The sequence below is a fragment of the Amia ocellicauda genome, chromosome 3, assembly GCF_036373705.1.
Source record: "Amia ocellicauda isolate fAmiCal2 chromosome 3, fAmiCal2.hap1, whole genome shotgun sequence".
Lineage (NCBI taxonomy): Eukaryota > Metazoa > Chordata > Actinopteri > Amiiformes > Amiidae > Amia > Amia ocellicauda.
Window position 1 is genome coordinate 41,084,484 of NC_089852.1, and position 22,835 is coordinate 41,107,318.

At 41.0% G+C, this 22,835-nt stretch overlaps 1 protein-coding gene across 1 annotated transcript; it reads left to right on the top strand.

Annotated features, from left to right (window-relative positions):
* The first annotated feature begins 270 nt into the window (after positions 1 to 270).
* sim2 (SIM bHLH transcription factor 2) lies at positions 271 to 21,662 on the top strand. The gene is made up of 11 exons (XM_066699484.1): positions 271 to 1,747; positions 8,810 to 8,892; positions 9,843 to 9,932; positions 12,698 to 12,806; positions 13,473 to 13,558; positions 14,261 to 14,460; positions 16,307 to 16,413; positions 16,927 to 17,074; positions 17,296 to 17,461; positions 17,783 to 18,191; positions 19,164 to 21,662. Exons 1-11 carry the CDS (start codon positions 1,573 to 1,575, stop codon positions 19,889 to 19,891), a joined length of 2,301 nt encoding a protein of 766 aa, XP_066555581.1. The 5' UTR covers positions 271 to 1,572; the 3' UTR covers positions 19,892 to 21,662.
* Positions 21,663 to 22,835: the final 1,173 nt, after the last annotated feature.

A 22,835-nucleotide genomic window follows, 5' to 3' on the forward strand; every position in this document is an offset into this window, starting at 1 on the left:
CATAGACAATTGCAAGACACCCAACGATACAGAACACCACTGCAAAGCCTGAGATCCCACCATTGATAAAGCCCCATCAATGCCCACTGCTGTTTTACTGTAGTACATTTCAACCCCGGGCGAGGTGACACCGTGACGTCAGCGTCGGGAAGTCTGCCCTCCCGCTCCCGCTCCGCCTCCCTCCCCCGGCACCCCCTCGCTCCTGCAAAAGGAATTAGCGGGTGCTGCTTAGAATATCATCCCATCTTTTAGGATTATCGACCCCCCGAACAATGCACGCTCGCAGCTCTGTTTGCAGCAGCACCGCGCAATTACTGACAGTGATGGCACGCCATGCGCCCTCTCTATAGCAACCGCCGCCGGGGATGCAGCCTCTGTCCGCGCGAACCTGGCGTCGCCTTGCAGAAGCGAGAACCGGAGCTGGATTCGCCCGCCGTTCGTGAAGCCAGGTGCGGGTGTCAATCGGGATTCACTTCAATTCGTATTTCGGTGTGAGGACATCTGAATGGTGTGGACCAACATCATTATTAGACAATTCAGCCCGAATGCGAGTTCAGTTCGATTCAGTCACTTGTAAACAAAGCTCACGTTCTGTCCTGGATATATGCAAATGTGTGCCAACCTGCCTCAGCTACCGGAGAAAGTGTCGCTCGACCCAAATTACAGCTTGACTATATTGGCATGGAATACACCTGAAGGAATTGCTCTGATAGCGAAGAGTGTGCATTTAAAAAAAAAGGTTATGGACCTGGAGCCACTTCCATCTCACACTAACTTCTAAAAGTGCAACTTCTGATCTGCAGAGGAATTGTGTTAGGGATCACTACAGTGTAACTGAAAAAGTGCGGTGCAGAGAAATAGTGGGCATGCTCTCCAAGCCTGTCATGAGGTAATCTTAAAGATCAGGAACATCTAATTTTAAAATAGTTTACTTGGACTAATCCGAGACCATTTGCACTTGGAACTGGTTTCTTGACACTTTTATGACTTGGTTACAGAGAAGCAAGACATATATGATCGAGATTTTAAGAGGATTACGCCACATTGAGGTTTACAAAACAGTAACATTTTACATTAAGATTATGTTGACATTAGTGCAATATGGAAACTTGTAACCATTGCATATTTGTGTCTGTATCCAACGGTTCAGCGAAATGTTACGGGAACCCTTTATAGCAAATCAACTTATTCGTTTACTGTATGTGGCCTGCAGCCAAGTCTGACACCACAGATTGTTTTGTTGACTGTCTAGAAATTACCTGTAGCAGTCAAGAGTCCTGGCACTATTTTGTTAATGAATATAAGACGCCGTTTATGCATTCGAATAAGGAATCCCTCTTATTAAAAAAAATATGTATTGGTTTCAACATGTCCACCCTGTTGAACACAATGCGAATTTAACTTTTATGATGAGGCAGAAATATGAGATATGCAAGATGAATTATTCTGTCAAGTGTGAATATTTTCTGATTCAAAGATAGAGGTACAAACAAACACAATTCAGTATTTGTGGAACTGAAACGGGGGGAGTTTTATTATGCCAGTGGCATTATTTCGCATTAGGGGTCAGAAATGAAGGAAAAGTCTAAGAATGCTGCGAAGACAAGACGAGAAAAAGAAAATGGAGAATTTTATGAACTGGCAAAATTATTGCCCTTGCCTTCAGCCATCACCTCCCAGTTGGATAAGGCTTCGATCATCCGACTGACTACAAGCTACCTGAAAATGAGAGCTGTGTTTCCCGAGGGTGAGTCCAGCAAAGAATACATGCAAATTAAAGCCAACAAATAACACATTTAAACGTATTTAAACAAAATAATAATACTAATTATTATTAGAATTTTATTTAATACATGTTTGCTTATTTCAGTGTTTTATAAGTGCATCTTAAGATCAATCTTAAATGTAATTTAAAATATCAAAACATTGCTTTTTCATCATCATTGGTCTGGACTACTTTCCAAATATTTCATGATAATATTACATTTCAACAACTTGCACCTTATCTTGTTTGTTCTAGATTCAAATCCTATCGTTAAATATTTAAATATCCAGCACAAAAGGATTGGTACAGTTTTTGTCAAATTCAAAAGTTGGTAGCATAACATTTTGCATAACTGAAGCGCTGCATGGTTCTGACGTGGCTTCAGTTGAAACGTCACGCTAACGTGTGCATTGATTAACTAGTTTAATTAAGCTTTAGATAAAGTCTGTTAATGTTTTCCATTGACAGTTGATGTTTAATTATTTCATAGACTATGAATAACTTATATGCAAAAGCTGGCTAACTACACGTACAATGCTAATTTCCACAAATAATTAAAACAGATACAATGTATTGTCTATTAACACATACACACATTGTAGAAATGTCCTGTAATTTGGATGCGTTTGGACGTATGTAAATGTGTTTATGTGTATCTGTATAAAGAAAGGCCTTATTGGAGCTTCACAACTATACATTAAGTACAAAATGTAGTATAAGCTGGCACAAATGTGACTTACTAATTATAAACATGCAATAGGTGCAAAGATGGTCATTTTGATGTGCGTCCCAGTTCTCAGTCACACTGGTTTATTTGTTTTGATGAAGAAAAGTTAATTCACACCATTATTATGTTATTTTCGTGTGTACTTTGTAGCAGCAATAAACACTGGCAGCTTAGACATTTAATTAAAACCAAGTTAATGTTTTACAGGGGACTAAATAAACAATATAAACACTCTTTACTGACATGACCTCACACTGATGTGCTAAATAAAACGAATGTGAATGTAGGATTATAATTAACATGGATTTTGACATTTTCAACCATTCTATGCTTAACAGGTTAATGTTAATTTCATGTAAATGGTTTAAATATGTTCAAAATATTTGTGAAAATAAAATGGATGAAGGGGAAAAAAGCAGACAGTCTACAATCGTATAATAAACAATCTAATTATCCTAAATAAATCGACCACTTCACAATGTTTGTTTTCCCCCCTTAAAATTAATTTGTCATCCGTCATCATGTCACACAAAGCTTACACTGAAGAAATTAAGGCCTGTATTTACACACAATTTGATATTGAATCTCTACATTTAGTTTTTATTTGACAGTTAAGATTAATAGCTAATAAACGGCATACACGTTTTATTGTAATTATAATTGTGTTTTTAAAAGACTATAAAGCGAATATAATGTAGGTGTTACATATTTACATTAATTAAAACAGAAATCTGTGCAAAATCATAACTATTATACATAAAAGGCCTTACAGGACACATTATTGGGGTGAAATTGAACTAACCCGTTTAAAACCCTATATTATACATTCGTGGTGTGATTTTACTGGAGTATGTAATCGTTTTCCTAAAAACTGTATAGTATGTTTGACGAAAAGATAAAACCAAAAATATGTATTGAAAGTATTACATCAATTAACGCTTCGGCCAATTTTGTCTTCCAGACCTGAGATTTTCAATTGAAAAATATCCTAGAAAAAATACGCTGTTTTCTTTTTATTAAATATCTATATTTCCATTATAACTGGAAATATGTAAACCGAAGGCTACGTAAGTTTGGAAATTGTATGTTAAATACTGTTATATATCTTATAAGACTGACACGTTTATTAAACACAGAGCAATCATTTAACCATCAGTCATATTGAGCTTTGCGATATTTGTTTTTATTGATGCAATAAAATGAGTTATCGACCACTGTTTTTGACAGCTGTTGATCATTTCACAATTTCAGTTAAATACCACCGTGTTTGAGAATTTGTACTGTAAGTGACAGAGCCATACTTTTCCATTTATTATATCACAACATGCCCCCCGCCTAAATTATAAATGCGGTTCTTAAAAGCATTTACATACTTCTATTCGATAGGGAAAAATAAAGCAAATCTCCCATGTCAGAATATAATTAAGTTTTTGTAGTTAATTGCATGACAAATATTTCTCCAAGCGCTCTCACGAGTCTTACAAACGATACATTTTATAATATATAAATTCAATAAATTATATTCAATGTACAGGATTGTTTAAAATCAAATTGACATTGGTGCTCAAACTATGCTATATTGTTTTTCTTTTGTGGATTGTGCTGTGTGTGTATTTTGTGTGTGTTTTGTGAATTGTGTTGTGTGTGTACTTTAGTTATAAAATATGACACGTTGAGTGATCTTTCCCAGTATTTATAAAAAGCTTCATACACTAACTCTAACGTCATATAAAACCGTAACATCCCATAGTAGGCTACTGTTCTTATGAACCCAATATGAATGTGAATATAATTTAATCCGATTTTTTAGCCAATCACGATGCGTGTTTTCTCCAGCTATCTTTCAATATTGAAATTGACAGATAATAGTTTGCAGAAATGTACAAGTAGGCTATTTTGTAAAATGCTGTCTACAGAAAATTCAAAAATATGTTCTTACAATTTTAATGCCAGTAATAAAAAGTTCAACTGTCATAGAGCAATTGAAAATCATAAATCTCTACTCTGGCTGGTGCAGGTCGGTCTTTTACTCAGGAAAGGCAATACGCCTATTTCAAATAACATGACACTAAAAAAAGGCTGCCTTAAAGTAACGTTGATTTACTAGTAAATTAATAGTAAGATCTGATTTCCACCAATATATTCGAATACATGTTTCATTCATTGGGAAAACTGTTGAATCCACTGAGTACCATATGTAGAATTTAATTTGCAATGTATCTTAGCCCAGCAACATATACATTTAGTGATATGCTGCTATTATTATCATCATCATCATTATTATTATTGCATAAACTAACTCTGAGAACTACTAATCCTTCCTGAATTAGTTTCTATGTCGTTTAAATGAAAGTATATTGAAATTGCTGACTTTTCAGACGTTTCCCTACGGGCTCAGTTAAGTGAGTGACAGGCGGCTAATTTTGAATAATCTAAGAAATTCTAATATAATGCACTGCATGTATCCCATAATTATACAGCACATATCAGTAATAATACAATTTGATTTACAGTCTCAAGATGTGTTAAATGCAGGCATATTGCCATAACAATAAATAATTATTTATTTCACAATTCATATTGTAGGGTATTTATGTTGCGATTCCATCCCTTCAATAAAGTAACTTTGTACATTAGTAGGCTTGCAGTCTGAGTTTGAATATATTTACATCAATATACTATTATGGCACCATACCAGCTAACAATATCACATTGCTAAAACGTTGTGAGGACGTTGTGCGTTAGTCTGCGAGGAAGGACCACGCATAGCAGAGGGACATTTCCCTGCTTTTCATCTCTACAGCCGGACAGCCACCATCACCGCGGTGCAGACATTGCCCTCACCTAGACAGCTTTGACAGCAATTGAAGGAAACGTCCTGCCTGCAACCATATTGTCTGTATATAGATTATTATTTTCAATGTCTTTCCTCTGAAGGCCTTAAGTCAACAGGTGGCTGGTTTTATTATTTGAGCTGGTTATGGGTTTTCACTCCCCACCCCCTCCACTCTTACTCTCTCCCTGTTATTTTTCTCTTCTCTGAAAAGGCCTAAATGAAAACTTTTCCGTATATATATATATATATATATACATTCTATGTCCAATGCCCAAGAAAGAACTTATACTATAATGCACTTAATTGGTTATTTATTAATCAAACGCATAGCTTACCTATTCGATAATTGGCTGCAGTTTGAGAACGCATCGTGTAGTCCCAGATTATTCCGTTTCCGAGTTTCTTGGGCTAAATAACTGAAAAGTATTTTCAAAGGAGGAATATTTTTTGACATTTGATACGTTAACGACGTAGTGCGATAAATAAATGACATTTGTGTGGCATGAACGGTAAAAGGTAATGTATGTCGACATCACGCAAAACCGACGGCTTTCTTTGCACTACAGATCGTTTCAGGTCATTATCTAACGCTATAGCTAACACTAGGTACACGCATAAAGATATCGTTTTTGCATAGTCAATTGAAACCTAGAGTAGGCCCACCTCAGCCTATTATAGACTAATAATACCCACCTCTGCCTCTGAGTATTGTTTCATAGAGCTTTGCATTGAATATGCAGTAATGCTAAAATGTAATGTGCTGTTAAATAATAATAATAATAATAATAATAATAATAATAATAATAATAATAATAATCAGAAAGGAGGAATTGTACTGAAAGTGCTGAAAATAATAGCACTACGAAACTAGTGCTTTAGTTTGATTGTAGTAAAGGAGGGCAGCGAGCATGTACATTTATGTCTAACAATGCCACCATACTTCTATATAGTTTATTTTTTAAAGCAGAAAAACTAGATAAAGCACTTTCTTTTCATTCCCTTTCCCCTCATAATCTCAGACAAAGCCTTTGCTACCTGACTCAACAATGACAGCCATTGTAAAGAAGGGCCAAGTAGTAAATACACAGGCTAGATGTTTGTTTTATGTGGCAGTGAGGCACAGAGAACGTCCCAAAAGTAAATCTGCTGTAATAGACTACACCTGCTGGAAAGTGAAACCAAGGAATTATTCCAAATACATTTCTTTAACCACACGTTTTTAAATGAATTCAGATTGTAGTATAGTTAATGAATGACTAACATAAAGTACAGATATCTCATGTCAAAAAAACCTTTAAGAAAGTTTTATTTCCCGTCTCGTGGGTTGCCATGAGAAAGCGAGGCATCTACAGGTTAAACATGCCAGTGAATCATGGAAACACAATCATGTAAGAGTCACAGACCAGATCAGTGTTATGCCCACTACAGTGTATTACGTCTCTTACATTAGGAGGGGGCACATCGTAGGTAGAACATGCCCTTTAGAAAAGATAACAACAAATAATGTAAAGAGGTACATATGAAGGTAGTTCAACATTCATTCCCAATACACCGCTAAATGAAAACAGAAGGAATGAAGGTTAGAAATGGTGAAGCAGCACATTTCCCCCAAAACGCCACCCCCCCTCCAGGCTGGTGTCCTCTTGTGTATATTATGAAGTCATCACTACAGCCTGACATCTCAACATTAACAGGTAGCCCTTGGGGGTCCATTCATCATCCCAGTTATAAATCAGAAATGTCTCCAAAACTTCAGCTCTCTCAGGAAAGCAAACATTTACACAAACGACATCTCAACCTGTGTGTACAGCAATCGTAGTTGTGATTAATTGTTTTCCTTAATTACACTAATACATTCATATAATTTCTGACAGGAAAGTGTTCAGAGTTTGGGCAGTGGAGGGGTTATTTTCACACAGGATGCTGGTTTTGTGTGCTCACTCAAGACCCCATAGCTTGTTTGCTATCCACAACTGAGATGAATTGTTGTGGGCGATTGAAAAAACGCCTGGATGGCATAAGAGCTGGTGGTGTGCTAATGCTTTTCGAAAAAGACCTTCTGCACCTCATTTACGTTGCTCATAGCAACAGAGAAGATATATAGTTAAGACTGAGCAGAGCAATATATTTGTCTGACTCTGGTGCATAATCACTGGAGCATGCCTGACATCTAGGCAGTTATATTTTTAAATTACTGTTAAGCTTGTGCCGATTGATGCAGATTGGCGAACCAAGTTGTTGTGCGTGAGAGCAGCTATGGGCAAAACGATGATTGAATATCTGCGATGCTGCTGAAGTCAATATTTTTGTAAAATCGGCTCAATATGTCTTGGTTTTTGACCAAATACAAATAAAATAATAATGATTTAAAAAATAAATATAGGCTACTTTCTACTTTCTATAAGCATGATCGAAGGTCTGTCCACAGAACCCACAGGCTGCACCATCAGTCAAAGGGACAGATACTTTCCGCTCTGCTCCCTTCACGAAAGTCTCAGGTTCTTGTTGGATACGTAATGGGGCTGGGTGTCTCATGTCTCAGGTGGGCCTGAGCCTTTTTCACAGCAAAATATGTATCGGTCATTGTGAATCTGTTTCCAAACAGGTCACTCCCCGGAGAACAATACATTTGCAATGATTATCCGCGATTTAAGTTTTTTTTTTTTTTTAACACATGTACTATACAGCACATACAGGGAGTGTGTGTTTTTTTAATGAATTAATATGCATGTAGCTGGAGCTATCTAGTTTCAGAGAATTTGTACGTTGGACTTTCCATTTGCCAGCCAATGGGGTGAAGTGTGAAGGGCTCAGGAACGGCCTCTTTAAAATAACATTGGTGCCATTAAGACGTCGTTTGGCAGTTGTGCCTGGATCTCGGCCATTTGTTAAAATGGGGTGGGAAGCATTGTGTCAACAGTGTTGTGTGTGCGTTTCCGCATTATTCCAGTCAGTGCCAAGGACAGATGATGCCGAATGATTTGTTTCGAGTTATTAAATCTCATCAGTGAAACAGGAGCAACTGGTAAGCATATATCCAGTGACAGTGGAGGGCTCAGGTGCAGAACCTGTTAGCAGATGGAATCACTTAATCTTTTTATTTACTCAGATGATCAAACACTATGAGGTCTCTATCTGTACACGCTCACTAGCAGTAGTTATAAGTGTCTGCTGCCTGTGCTACTTCTGCATATGTTTCCTGTAAAAAGAAAGGCATCAGAAATACTGTTCCAAAAAGCATGAACCTACCTCTCTTGTATGATGACCACTAGGGTGAGTTTTTGAAACCTGACTAAAACTAAGGACTTGATAATTTTCTGAAACCAAATCAGCACAGTTCATCTGCCAATTGCATCACAACCTGCTTTTGTTGAATTGCAGACAGAAGCAAAAGGCTGCATGCATGTAGGTCTCTTCAGATTAAGTGTGAGAAATGAAACGTGCAAATATTAAAAGACCTGTGGATTGTATTTTATTGCAGGTTTAGGAGATGCTTGGGGACAGCCGGCACGCATTAGCCCATTGGACAACATGGCAAAAGAACTGGGCTCCCACCTGCTTCAAGTAAGCAGGCTTTGTTGTTCTTCTGAAGTGGAATTGTGTTGAATTGTAACAGCGAGAATTGCATTTTGAACCAGGCATTTATGGGAAATATATAATTGTACACAATGGCATCTTCAGTGTTTTTTGTTTTTGTTTGTTTGTTTTCCCCTTCTCAATATCATGCAATTTTGGAAACCAGCAACTTTGTCTTTAAAGCATTTTTATAATGTATTTAATTTTTGAATGATGGATTCTGGTGGTTCCAGAAATGTGCTGGAATCTAGCCCTACCCGGACTTGCTAAAGGAGCAAGCACTGAATTAAAATGACCGAAAAACAGCTGCCAATGGAGAGTGACTCATAACTACAGTGCTAGTGTTAAATGCTTTTGTTGTTATTCAGCAACATTCAATGACTGTTCAGCAAGGTATTGCAAAGTCTGCACAATAATTCCTTCTTTGCGATGAGGGCTATACACATTCCTGCTAGAGGGAAATTATTTTGTTTGTGAGAAACAATTCCTGCGACAACTGAAGAGACAAAAAAAAAATGTAGCGGTGTGTTCTTTAAAGAGGAACATTGTGTGGCTTTGGTGATTTTCCAATGAGATGATAATTAGTTTAGATACAAAGGCAAGATTTCATTCCCTCCTTACTCGCAATGTTACCAGAGCTATTTTTAGACACTCTGCCATGCTCACAATCAGAGGTCACAGAAGCAATGGTATGGTTCTTATCTTGCTTTTGAGAATTGCCTTATTAAAGCATATATATAAGCAATAGTAATCTTGCGCTGGGGTTATGGGGGATATAGGTACTGTGACTCCACACTACATTTTTCTGAGCCCATAGAAACAAAAGATTATGGTTTATTCTGTTTGCATCCAATGGCAGCAGAGCTATGATAAGCTCTTCATCCGACTCTTTGTGTTAATTGATTTCCACTCTCTGTGACTCTTTTTTTCCCCCACAGACGCTGGATGGCTTTGTGTTTGTTGTAGCTTCTGATGGGAAAATCATGTACATCTCTGAGACAGCCTCTGTCCACCTGGGATTGTCACAGGTAGGTGCTAAGGAGTGATTTAAGAATACTTCAAAATCTGGAAGCATATGGTCCACTGGGAATTGGTACTTTACGGCAAGAGCACTTCAAAGTGTCAGTGATGAACTAGAGCAGGAATACTTTCTCCAGCTCGATTTTGGTAATATGCCGAAGCTTGTAATACGCTAGTTAAAGTCTCCTATGACACGTGGCAGGTATAAAGGCTTTTCTCCCCGGCCAGTCGTTCTCCTTCCTGCTACTATATGTCGAAGCATATGGACAAAGTCTCTGCTCCAGACGTGTTGTGTAACAGGCAGGGCTCTGTACAAACACAGAGGATTTAGTTAAGCCACAGGAATCACATTCACAGATTTTTTCCTGTTCTTAACAGCTGGGAGTTGCATGTTAAAAGCTTTCTCAATTGTTTCGGAGTTATCTTTGGTAATGCGGCAGGCCTCTGTCAGAGCCTACGGGGACAACAGGGGGAGTCGTGAATAGCAACGTGTGGAGAGTAAACAAACTCACAGTATATGTTTTTCTTCACAAAGTAGTACCGTTCAAAATATGGTCTTCAAAACTTCTGATGCACCCGTTAGAGGGTTGGCTTGTGACCCGGGATTACTCTTGGAGCTCACTAAATGACTTATCCCCTGATAACCTACACTACTACTGAGATTGCTTGAAATGAAAAATATCACAATATGCCAGCCCCACACACAGTTTCTCTAGTACAGGCTTACATATGCCAATCTCATTATTCAAACTGTAATCAAGAGAGAACGAAGGAATGCATCATGAACCATGAGGCATGTGAAGTGAACCAGGAATGCTCTGCTGAAGAGGACGCCTGCAAATGCCCTCTGGAACCCATGAGTCCACATGACTCACAACAGCCTCCAATGTCATGACACGAGGCAGGGGAGAGGGGGAGGAGGCAGGAGCGTCCTTCCAGGGAGACCCACGATGGAAACATCCAGGGGTAAAAAGTGAAAGGAATAAAAAAAAAAAAGAAATAAACGTATCCACACCAAGCATTTCAGTCCCTCTCACTCCACACCTGAGGAAATTCCCAGAGACATGACCTGACACGCCCCCCAGCATGAAAAAAACACTCAATAGTTATCTTAGCAATCAAAGCAGTTTGGTGGCAATCCTCGCTCTGCTCAAAGTGAGGGTGTTTAGTCAAAGCAGCTAGAGCTATTCATAATGTATTCAGTTCGCAGGCAGCCGTATGCAAAGCGCCGAGCAAGCTTATATGCGACGTGAACACCTGCATCAGCTAAGCATTCAAATACACATTCCTGCTTTGGCTTTTGACGTTAAGCTCCTTGACATTTACACTGGTAGGTAGACTTAGTCAGGGAGAGGAAATCCTGAATAAGGAATACAAACAACATCTACAAATATGCTGACCATGAGTAAGAAAAGAGAAGGCAGTGAGATGGACTAGTGAAGTCCAGTTCACACAATGTGTTTTCATGTCTCAGTATTGCCTTCAGCTTGGCTCCACCAGTTCAGCCCTGATTCCCTCAGTTACCATCGTTTCTTTGCTACTTTGCATTCCACAAAGTAGAGCAGTTCCTGCCGTCATAATACTCTTTAACTACAAAGGCCGGTTTAATCCCCTGAACTGATGCTGTGAAGAAACCAATTTGTACTTGAAGTGCTCAGCAACGACCTGCATGCTGTCTGATCTGACCCCCAAATTTGAGAAGAAAAATAGATCAAAGTATCACTGGGATGTTTTTTTTTTTTGTGTGTTTTTTTTCACATGCAAATTATTTTTGTATAAATTAACTCTTCTGTTCTCTTACCCGAGATCTTTAAATCTGCAAAGTCTCCCAGGTTTAACTTTTATGGCAGCCAGGCTGAATGAGACCCACAGAGATCGATTTCAGAAGCGAGAGCGAGGTTTACTTGGCTCACAATGGGGGTTTTATTTCACGTCGTCTTTTTGAAGTCACGCCTTTGCTAGATCATGGTACAAAATAGCATAATATCGCAGTTTCTCTGTCACAAAGGGTTACTTTTCTTTTTCTCTTGAATAATGAGAAAGGAGGACCACAAATACTCAAAAGAAGACCCTAATAATATTTTACATAAAATTACACCAAAGAACTGAATATATGTACTGTGCACAGAAGAATCACAGTTCCTGTCATCCATTAAGTGCCTCTTTGAAATAACAACCAGGCCTAAACCATGTGCACAGAGATGCTTTTGGCATAATGAATCAACCATGTATCTAAATCTAGGCTCCACATTCACCAGGCCAGAGCAATTTACATTCTGAATATCTCAAACCCACCACTTTGGTAAATGCGTTTCTCAAGGAATAGACGTACCTGAGTGCACTGCAATACAAAGTGAATCGTCTCACCCTCCCCCAGGTCTCCTGCACCCCCCTGCAGGCAGATGGCCCCCTTATGCACAGCATGGAGGTGTGTTAAATCAGGAATAATAGCTGGCAGGATGTGGCGAGGGCATTTGAACAAATGTTTTCTTTATAAATAACAGACATTGCGAGTGCTGGCTGAGGGATAACAGAAATCGCAACTGGAAGTCTTGTGACTCCAGCTGCAGGCGAAATTGCACCTACATTTGATCTGAGGCCAGCCTCCCCTGCACACACAGAGGGCGCATTTCGACCCCGCCTCACAGGAGACGGTGCTGAGCAGAGTTTTCAGGAACAACAACCTAATGTTAGATCAACTGACTGATAATGATCCTGTATCACTTTGTGTTGTGCCGCTTCTCACTCACCTGCGTCTGCGCTCTGGTTGCAGGTGGAGCTGACCGGGAACAGTATCTACGAGTACATCCACCCCTCTGACCATGACGAGATGACAGCGGTCCTGAGTGCCCACCAGCCTCTGCACCCTCACTTCCTCCAAGGTAGCTACATAGCAGATTGAAAAAAGGATTGGAGCCGCAATGTGTTTGGAGTTAGAGGAAGTGCAGAAAATTGTAGCTGTCCAAATTGCAGTGGTCAGCAGTGCGCACTGATTAATGTCTAAAGGACCCGAACAGACCCTCACCAAATTATATAGATATTAAAGTTAATTGCTACTTAATTGTACAGCCATCCCTCGTCTGCTGTTCCTCAGGCCTGTCATTGGTTTCCTAATGCCTGGGGCCAACGTTTCCCCTCACTTTAGCACCCCATGCACCTTGAATTCTTACAGGACTCCCTCTGCTCTCAGCCTGGTCTGCTTTATATGCCTGACAGATGGTTTCCATTGTTAAATATTTGTTTCTACTGATATATTATATTATTGATAAATTATATGTATTAAATTCCTTACTGATACGAAATCTGTTTGAAAAGGGGAACAGAACAATGTTGAGAACAAGATCCAACATTGTAAACTTTTCAGCATCAGAGAAAGATGACCAAGAGCACTTATCTCGGTTCTCTGTTGCTGCCCATCGATTTACACTTGTTTTGGGCCACCCAGCCTACAATGCCAGTCTATAAAATACCCCCCTACAAACCCTTCAGGTGTCCAGCGTCCCGTTCCCTCCAGCCCGAGCCTCAGTCTCCTTATGTTTTGATTGCAGAGTATGAAATGGAGCGGTCCTTCTTCCTGCGTATGAAGTGTGTCCTGGCCAAACGCAACGCAGGCCTGACCTGTGGAGGCTACAAGGTGGGGCTGTGGAAGGTCAAGGGTCTGGGATGGGTGATAGTGGGGGGTCAATATGAATAATAATGTGTAAATAATTATGATGCATCTGTCTTGTCTTATTTATGGAGTGTTTAAAAGTGCAGAGATAGCAGGCCTATATAATTTCATATTTGAACCATACACATCCTTCCTAGAAGAGGTGACTTTCTTAACAACCCATAGCTCCTCTTGGTGACCTACCAGAAGTGTACTGTTTTAGAAGTGTCTCTGATTTACACAATTGTTAGGATTGCCAGTCCATGCAATAAAGAAGCAGTTGACATGAAGCAGATTACAGATTATTCAGTACTCTTAGATACAGAAGAATGTGTGAAATGGAGGCTCCTATGAGAGCTGATCTGCCCTGAAATGTGCACATCTCAGTCAGGAGACAGTGACTGCAGGATCATCTGCAAACATCCCACACTGCTGTATTCAGCAGGTGTTGTAAGTGAGGACCTGAAAGGGAAGTAGACTACAGCTCTCTCCATACTCACATAGCAACTGAGAAATACTAGAGTCTAAATGTTCCACCCTTTACTGTGAAACTCGCTAAATTATTATTTGGGGAACAAAACACTCCTGGCCCTGATAAACACTAGAATGTAATCTACACACCGTGCCTAGATAACCTTAAGGCCGGGTCAACCACGGGGCCCTAACCTCCCAGCTGTCTCCCCCCAGGTGATCCACTGCAGCGGCTACCTGAAGATCCGCCAGTACATGATGGACATGTCCCTGTATGACTCCTGCTACCAGATCGTGGGGCTGGTGGCGGTGGGGCACTCGCTCCCCCCCAGCGCCATCACTGAGATCAAGCTGCACAGCAACATGTTCATGTTCCGGGCCAGCCTGGACCTCAAGCTCATCTTCCTGGACTCTAGGTAAGGAGGCTTCAGGGTGGGTTTGTTTTCCCTGCTGGGACTGGTCTTTATGTCATTCTGGGAAGGGTTTTATAATAAGTGTTGATAATTAAAGCATACTTATATACGAAGGAACGCTGTTCTGTTGAGTTAATCATGAAAACATGTGAAGTAAGGTGGTATTCACCACATACAGTGGGGGAAAAAATTATTTGATCCCCTGTTGATTTTATATGTTTGCCCACTGACAAAGAAATGATCAGTCTATAATTTTAATGGTAGGTGTATTTTAACAGTGAGAGACAGAATAACAACAACAAAATCCAGAAAAATGCATTTCAAAAAAGTTATAAATTGATTTGCATGTTAATGAGGGAAATAAGTATTTGACACCTTCATACTTGGTGGCAAAACCCTTGTTGGCAATCACAGAGGTCAGACGTTTCTTGTAGTTGGCCACCAGGTTTGCACACATCTCAGGAGGGATTTTGTCCCACTCCTCTTTGCAGATCCTCTCCAAGTCATTAAGGTTTCGAGGCTGACGTTTGGCAACTCGAACCTTCAGCTCCCTCCACAGATTTTCTATGGGATTAAGGTCTGGAGACTGGCTAGGCCACTCCAGGACCTTAATGTGCTTCTTCTTGAGCCACTCCTTTGTTGCCTTGGCTGTGTGTTTTGGGTCACTGTCCCATTTTCAATGCCCTGGCTGAGGGAAGGAGGTTCTCACCCAAGATTTGACGGTACATGGCCCCGTCCATCGTCCTTTTGATGCGGTGCAGTTCTCCTGTCCCCTTAGCAGAAAAACACCCCCAAAGCATAATGTTTCCACCTCCATGTTTGACGGTGGGGATGGTGTTCTTGGGGTCATTCCTCCTCCTCCAAACACGGCGAGTTGAGTTGATGCAAAAAACCTTGATTTTGGTCTCATCTGACCACAACACTTTCACCCAGTTCTCCTCTGAATCATTCAGATGTTCATTGGCAAACTTCAGACGGGCCTGTACATGTGCTTTCTTGAGCAGGGGGACCTTGCGGGCGCTGCAGGATTTCAGTCCTTCACGGCGTAGTGTGTTACTAATTGTTTTCTTGGTGACTATGGTCCCAGCTGCCTTGAGATCATTAACAAGATCCTCCCATGTAGTTCTGGGCTGATTCCTCACCGTTCTCATGATCATTGAAACTCCACGAGGTGAGATCTTGCATGGAGCCCCAGACCGAGGGAGACTGACAGTTATTTTGTGTTTCTTCCATTTGCGAATAATCGCACCAACTGTTGTCACCTTCTCACCAAGCTGCTTGGCGATGGTCTTGTAGTCCATTCCAGCCTTGTGTAGGTCTACAATCGTGTCCCTGACATCCTTGGACATCTCTTTGGTCTTGGCCATGGTGGAGAGTTTGGAATCTGATTGATTGATTGCTTCTGTGGACAGGTGTCTTTTATACAGGTAACGAGCTGAGATTAGGAGCACTCCCTTTAAGAGAGTGCTCCTAATCTCAGCTCATTACCTGTATAAAAGACACCTGGGAGCCAGAAATCTTGCTGATTGATAGGGGATCAAATACTTATTTCCCTCATTAACATGCAAATCAATTTATAACTTTTTTGAAATGCATTTTTCTGGATTTTTTTGCTGTTAATCTGTCTCTCACTGTTAAAATACACCTACCATTAAAATTATAGACTGATCATTTCTTTGTCAGTGGGCAAACATACAAAATCAGCAGGGGATCAAATACTTTTTTCCCTCACTGTATTCCACAGTCATTAATCATATTTCCCTTATTCAGTATGAATTACAGATGAACTTCTCATATAAAGTGTTACTGTGGTTTTGATGCTTCCCCCTTTACTCTCTGTGCATTGCAGGGTGGCAGAGCTGACTGGCTACGAGCCTCAGGACCTGATAGAGAAGACCTTATACCACCACGTCCATGGCTGTGACGTATTCCATCTGCGCTACGCCCACCACCTCCGTACGTAAGAGCTGCAACGAAGGCAGAGAAAGGCTTTCAACACAAATCTCACAATCCAAGGCACTCAGTTTGACTGTTGCCATTCATTCATAAGACAACATGTTGTAATAGCTTTTGCAGACACACACACATCTCCATAACCTTGGTAATTTGAATTACAAATGCAGAGCTGCAGAACATTTATTCAATTAGGCTTCACCAAAGTCATATTTGCTGATTTATGCTAAAGTGTGTCTGACACGCTTTTCATTACGATGACATGTGAAAATTAGATGAACACCGATACTTTCCAGATATGGAAGACTGTCTGATAATGGAGAACATCTGAGTGTGTTCAAATTAAGAGCAAGGGAAAACGGAAAATTCGAAGGCTCTTTTCAGTGAATTAAGATCGATTAAAACATAAAATATCAGCTCTAAGGCTGTTCTTCCCTAAATCGATATTGATGCGTTTGTGTGGGTTGTATTATGTCGTACAGGAGTGAGCAGATTCTGTGTTATGTTGTGTTGCAGTGCTGGTAAAAGGCCAGGTCACCACCAAGTACTACAGGCTGCTGTCCAAGCATGGGGGCTGGGTGTGGGTGCAGAGCTATGCCACCATCGTACACAACAGCCGCTCCTCGCGCCCCCACTGCATCGTCAGCGTCAACTACGTCCTCACGTGAGCCCCTCCCTCTCAATACACCAATTATACTGCATGTAATAGAAGGGAAGAGAAGCTTGTGGATTCCTAGGACATCTTAGATTTACACATTTCTATTTATTTATGTCTGATTTTGTAACGGACTCATTCCCAGAAAATAGCAATAAACACTTCCTGTACAGAGTGTGTGTGTGTGTGTGTGTGTGTGCATCACTAATGGTGTCTTTTCTGTGTGCCAGGGAGATCGAGTACAAAGACCTGCAGCTCTCCCAGGACCAGACCAGTGTGTCGAAACCCGGGATCCCCTACCGCAGCACCATGACTACCTCACAGGACTCCCGAAAGCAACTCAAATCCAAAGCAGTGAAGATCAAAACCAAACTCAAAACGGCTCCCTACCCACAGGTGAATACCCCCACGTTATCACAGTCCCGTCTTCCAGGCCCTAGTCAGAAACTGTAGCATGTAAGATCAGTTTCACATTAGTAAGCCATCCTTCAGCAGCCCATTACATTCTGTGCATCATTAGTACAATGTAAGTTCACATATTTTTATTGGCTAAATACCCTATATTTTAAACACCGTGAACACTACGGGGAATTGCTATTGAAGTGATAAATCAGTGTAACTGATGCCTTTTACTCCCGTTTCCTTTTCTGCGTCTGCCAGAGCATCTCAGTGACCGTGAAAGTAATAGTTTTTCTTTCCCCCCCGATTGCCTGCTAGCACTACAGCTCATTTCAGCCAGACAAACTGGAGTGCACCCCCCAGTCCGGGAGCTGGAAGGAGAGCCCACCGTACAGCATGGTCCCCAGTCAGGATCAGGTCGCCGTGCCCGAGGGTGGGGATGTGCTGTGTGGCCCCCCTTATGGACTGGCCTTCTCCTACCCATATGGACACTTGCCCGTGGAGCCCCCTGCCCTGGTGGGAAGGAAGACGCCCTTGGCCTCCAAGATTCGGCAACAGCCCCAGAGCTCCCCCTGCCAGGCGGCCCGGCACCTCCTGACCTCCCTGCAGGGCCGAGGGGAGACCCGCTGGAGTTGCGCCAACCCTGGCCTGGCCCGCAGCTCCTCCAAACCTCAGCAGAGCCATACGGCCACTGCCCCTCCACATCCGGCCACAGCAGCATACCCAGGTACTGAACACTGGACACTGTATATACACTAACCTCTGATACAACCTGATGGCGTGGGTCCGGTGTCTGCAAGTGAAACCACTTAGAGGGTCTCTGCAGTAAAATAAAAAGCTGCCCCAAGACCCAGCCAAGTCAGAGCTGAACCTCCCTGAAAGTTAGAAACAAACGTAAACAAATTGAAGTGAAAAGTATTAAACAGAAAGTGGACATGCTTGATGGAGATTAATCGAGTTTCCATAGTTTGAATCAGTTTGCATACAACTCTCCTTTGGATGGCTGTGGTACACAATCATACCATTATTGTGTGTTCAAAGGCTTCCAGACCCAAACCATTTTACATATTTAATGCATTCCTTGGCAGAGCAGTCCTGACGGGAAAAAAATAAATAAATAATGGATTGCTCAATCATAATCCGAAATTCCTTTGGAATAGTTTGCAGCAGTCTGCAAGTGGTTATATGAAATATCATATCCCAGAATCCTTCTCTGAACTGTTGCTCCAGGGTAAGAACTGAGCTTTAGAGTACTTTGCATCAATAGTGGCCATCCTATGAGATGTACCACGCGTGTGTATATATGTAAAAAGTTGGTCTTTCTGTACGGTGCCATATTGCTATAGAACAGGGGGAGGGTTTAGGACCCCCGCTTGGTATGGGCACCAGATGTGAAGAAAGCGCATTACTACAGAGTGAGGGGAACAACACCCTTCCTCATCTCATCTGCATACAAATAGTTTTGCCAGTGATTAATAATTTGGTGTCGTTGGAATATCTTCAACACCTTGAGTCTGAACTAATCTTTATATTTAAGATACAAACCCAAGGCTGGTCTTTTTCTCTTGGCGTCTAAAAAGCAGGAATGGGGAGGAAGGGGGGAGGGGTGTTGTCTGTTGTATCACTTAGCAGATTTTTTCCCGATATCATCAACCAGGTTTCAGCTGCTTTAATGTACCATTTCATTTTTCAACTGCAGGGCCGGGGGCGAACAGAAGATACAGTGCCGAAGCAATACCTGAAGGCTTTTCCAGCTGCTCAACCTCCAGACCTAACAGCAGGTTCAAGGAAGAGCCTTATGAACATAACACGGTTGGGCAGAACAAAATAGAAGCCCGGCTACACACTCCTCAACAGGTCACTAAAGACGACAACAAGACGCAGTTCATCCGGGACCCAAAGGAAGCCCTGGGCTGCGTGGAAAAGCCCTTCTCCAGCTCTCTGAACAGCACCATGGCCGGCAAGGCCAACTGCGAGCACCCCAAGCAGCTCAACACACTCAGCCAGCACTTGCCAATGCAGGTGGTATTTGAGCAAACGAGAAGGATCTGCATGAAGGAGCCTCAATATGCACACCTGGCTGAGCATGCATCCTTAGAGCAAATGGACAATGGCGAACGGGAACCCCCCAAATTAATGGAGCAGGAGAGCACAGAGGAGCAGAAGATGTTCATGGGAATGGGCTTGGCGGGACAAGCTCCATATGTGTCTCTGAACTTCCACCACGTCTTGGCCAAGCATAGCTCCTTCCAGGCGCCGCCATATGCACTGGCGGGCCATTTAACGGACAATTACAGCTACAGAGGGGAGGAGATGAACCCATACCTTTACAAAAGCCAAAGCCCAGCTTCCAGCTCCTCGCCCGAGACTCACAGAGAAATCCCCCATTACATCGGAACGTCCGTAATCATAACCAACGAAAGGTGACGCCTTTCCCCCCCCAGCGGCTCAAACACAGAACGCCTGCCTGCCTGCCCCCGAGCTGAGGCACGAGAGCTCGAAGACTTTGGTATGGAGTCACAAGGAGTTCCCAGACATTCTTGCAGTAGCAGAAGATGTCAGGAAAGCCACCAGCGATGTAACTTCAAAAGCCCAGAGCTGTGTCTTTCCCTGTTTGATGAATCTGATGAATCTACAGATGACTGATATTTTGTGTACACGATGATTTGCCAATATTTCTCTGCCTGCTCACTCCAAAAGAGGGGGGGGTTGTGATGTCAGATTCAAACACCCCAAAAAATATATTTTTCAAACTATTTAGCATTTAACATATTTAACGTCAACATCGCATCTCAGTTCTCATGGACAATAGCATACAGTCTAAACAACAAGAACAATAAGAATAAGAATGATCTGAGAGGGTCCACAAAGGTAAATTAATCACTTGCCTTTCTTTGTAACACTCCTCATATCTAATATGGTACAGCTAACCTTTCAATACAGTGATTCAATAGAATAAACCTCAAAACGTATTTAATAGAACATGATTTATTTTATATTATTGGTAGGCAAAGGGCAGGAAAATACGTCTATGTTTTACCCTTGTAAAAGATAAACTCTTTCAAAGATCAACGTGTGCAGAACCGATTTGGACTACTATACAGGCCTGAACTGCAGATTCGACCTGAGGTTCTGAACTGATCTGTAACACGAAAGCCGAGGTACTGAGAGAGGCAACCTGTCCACCCACAGAATCAGGTCAGGATAAGCTTGCTTTACAATCCCCCACCACAGCAATCACTGCCACGTCATAAAGAGCTTTTGTCGTAGAGTGAAATTTTATACATGAAGTGGAAAACCATTAAATTGCCTTTGGCCTTTAAAAGACAAAAGTAGTCAAATGAAACGATTAGCAGTGTCTGCAGGCAAAGCAACAACAAGTAATTCTAGTTTATGTTTCATAATAAGGATATTTTAAAATATATATTTTAGTACAACTAGTGGACTTAAAACTTGTTTTTTTTGCTAATCGTTGAAGTACAGTTTACCTTGAACGGGGAAAAAGAAAACCTTAATTCAACCCAGAGTTGCATACTTATTTTCCAAACGTAACTGTAGACACAGATGTTGACTCAGTTGAGTGTGTTAATTCCAGTTGTACCTCCAGAAGAACAGGCTTTCCTTGGGCTCAGAGAATTCTGTTTAGTCTACGCAAATCCCCATAAAGGAAAGAAACCAAAACAAACTACAAAACCAAAATTCAATACTTAATTGTTTCACGCACCACATGTATGACACATAATTTAGCAATTTACTTTAATGTGGCAGAAGGAAACAAACTGAAGATGCAAACTATCATAAAAACAAACATGTCCTGGCGAGAGTGAATATGAATACCAAATGAAATGACTTGTATGAACGGTCTCAGTCGGCCAAGGCTCAAATCAAAGCTTGATTATTTACAGTATGGTTTCTCTGGAGCACGCACTGCCTCTACTGCTTTTTATAAAAGTAAGGAACGGCTGCTTAGGTAAGGTTTAAGCCAGCTCCTATCCCACAAGATCAGGGGGTTATATACTACCTGAGCTATCAATCACTGTATTGAACCATTTCTTTAACTGTAACTGAATGTTTTAAGCAGCTGCTTAAAGAAACATATAAAACCTGGCAAAAGGCAGCCATCCAGTACTGTAAAGTCTTCAAAAATTGGCATTTTGTTGAAACGTGGCAAATTAAAATCCCTGTCTGTGTGCTCGAAGCTATGGTTGCTTTATAGTAACAAACTGTTTATTTGAAATAACTAAATAAAATCTGGTGTGCACAGGCAGGCCTCCAAACCACAGAACACAAATCATAAGATAAATTAAAGCAATAAGTGCACTGAACCAAAGTGGGCTTTTCTGTGTCCTCGAGAGCCAAAACAATGCCCATTCATTTTTTTTTCCCCCCCAGTCAGCAATGAGCAAGGAGAATATCAGTTAGCATAAGGACTTGCTTGTATCCCCATTTTAAATGGACAAGTTCTCTTTTTCCTTCTTGAAAATGCTCAATTTTAATGTCAGCAGAGTGGAGGAGCAGCTGTGGATATCTGCTCATGCGATTTCATTCTCGATCTGGATGGGGTCAGATATAGACTCTGTGCCTTTCTGTCACCTGCCTTCAGATTGACCAGAGGACTCCATTGTAAATGTAACTGTGGACTTTAATTCTGCCTCCCCACCCCCTCTGTCTTAACAAAGAACCTATACGGTATGTATTTATTCCTGTAAAATACATAGCAGCTTGCTTATTTATTATGTAAAACAGAATTCTTAACATGCATAATAAAGGAAAAAAACAAAAACACAAGTGCATCGAACAAGAAAGTTGTGTACCTTAAAGGTCCATTTAAAACTGGACTATGTGTAATGGTCTGTAAAGTCACATTTTCCATGATACTTGTACTTATTCTTAGACACCATTAGACAGTTTTACACTTTCATTCCCTTAGGCCTATTTTCCATACTGTGTTGATGGATGTTTTTTTTTTAATTCCATCAAAAACCAATCTGAGTAATGAAATTAAATATTCAGCAAGCCTCCTTTTGTCCTCACTCAAAAAAATATAAATTTTATATTTTTAAAGATATATTATTATTTATTATATTTGCAAACACTCCCTTCTGGTTCAGGGCTTGTTTGGATTGTTCCTTATCACATTTGCTGAAATGTATTGTATGGTTTAGCATTTTTCTATTGCTCATATTTCCGGGATTAAAATCATGTCGAAAACAGACGCGCGCACACAATCAAATTGTTTCAAATTCCTTCCCCCTTACGAACCCAGTGACCAATTTCGATCAATTTATACTGTACTGTATTAAGTCACTTCTGGATTTTATTAGCTCCTTCAAAGATGAGTCTTCCTGGATTGCATCAACCTGCTATCACC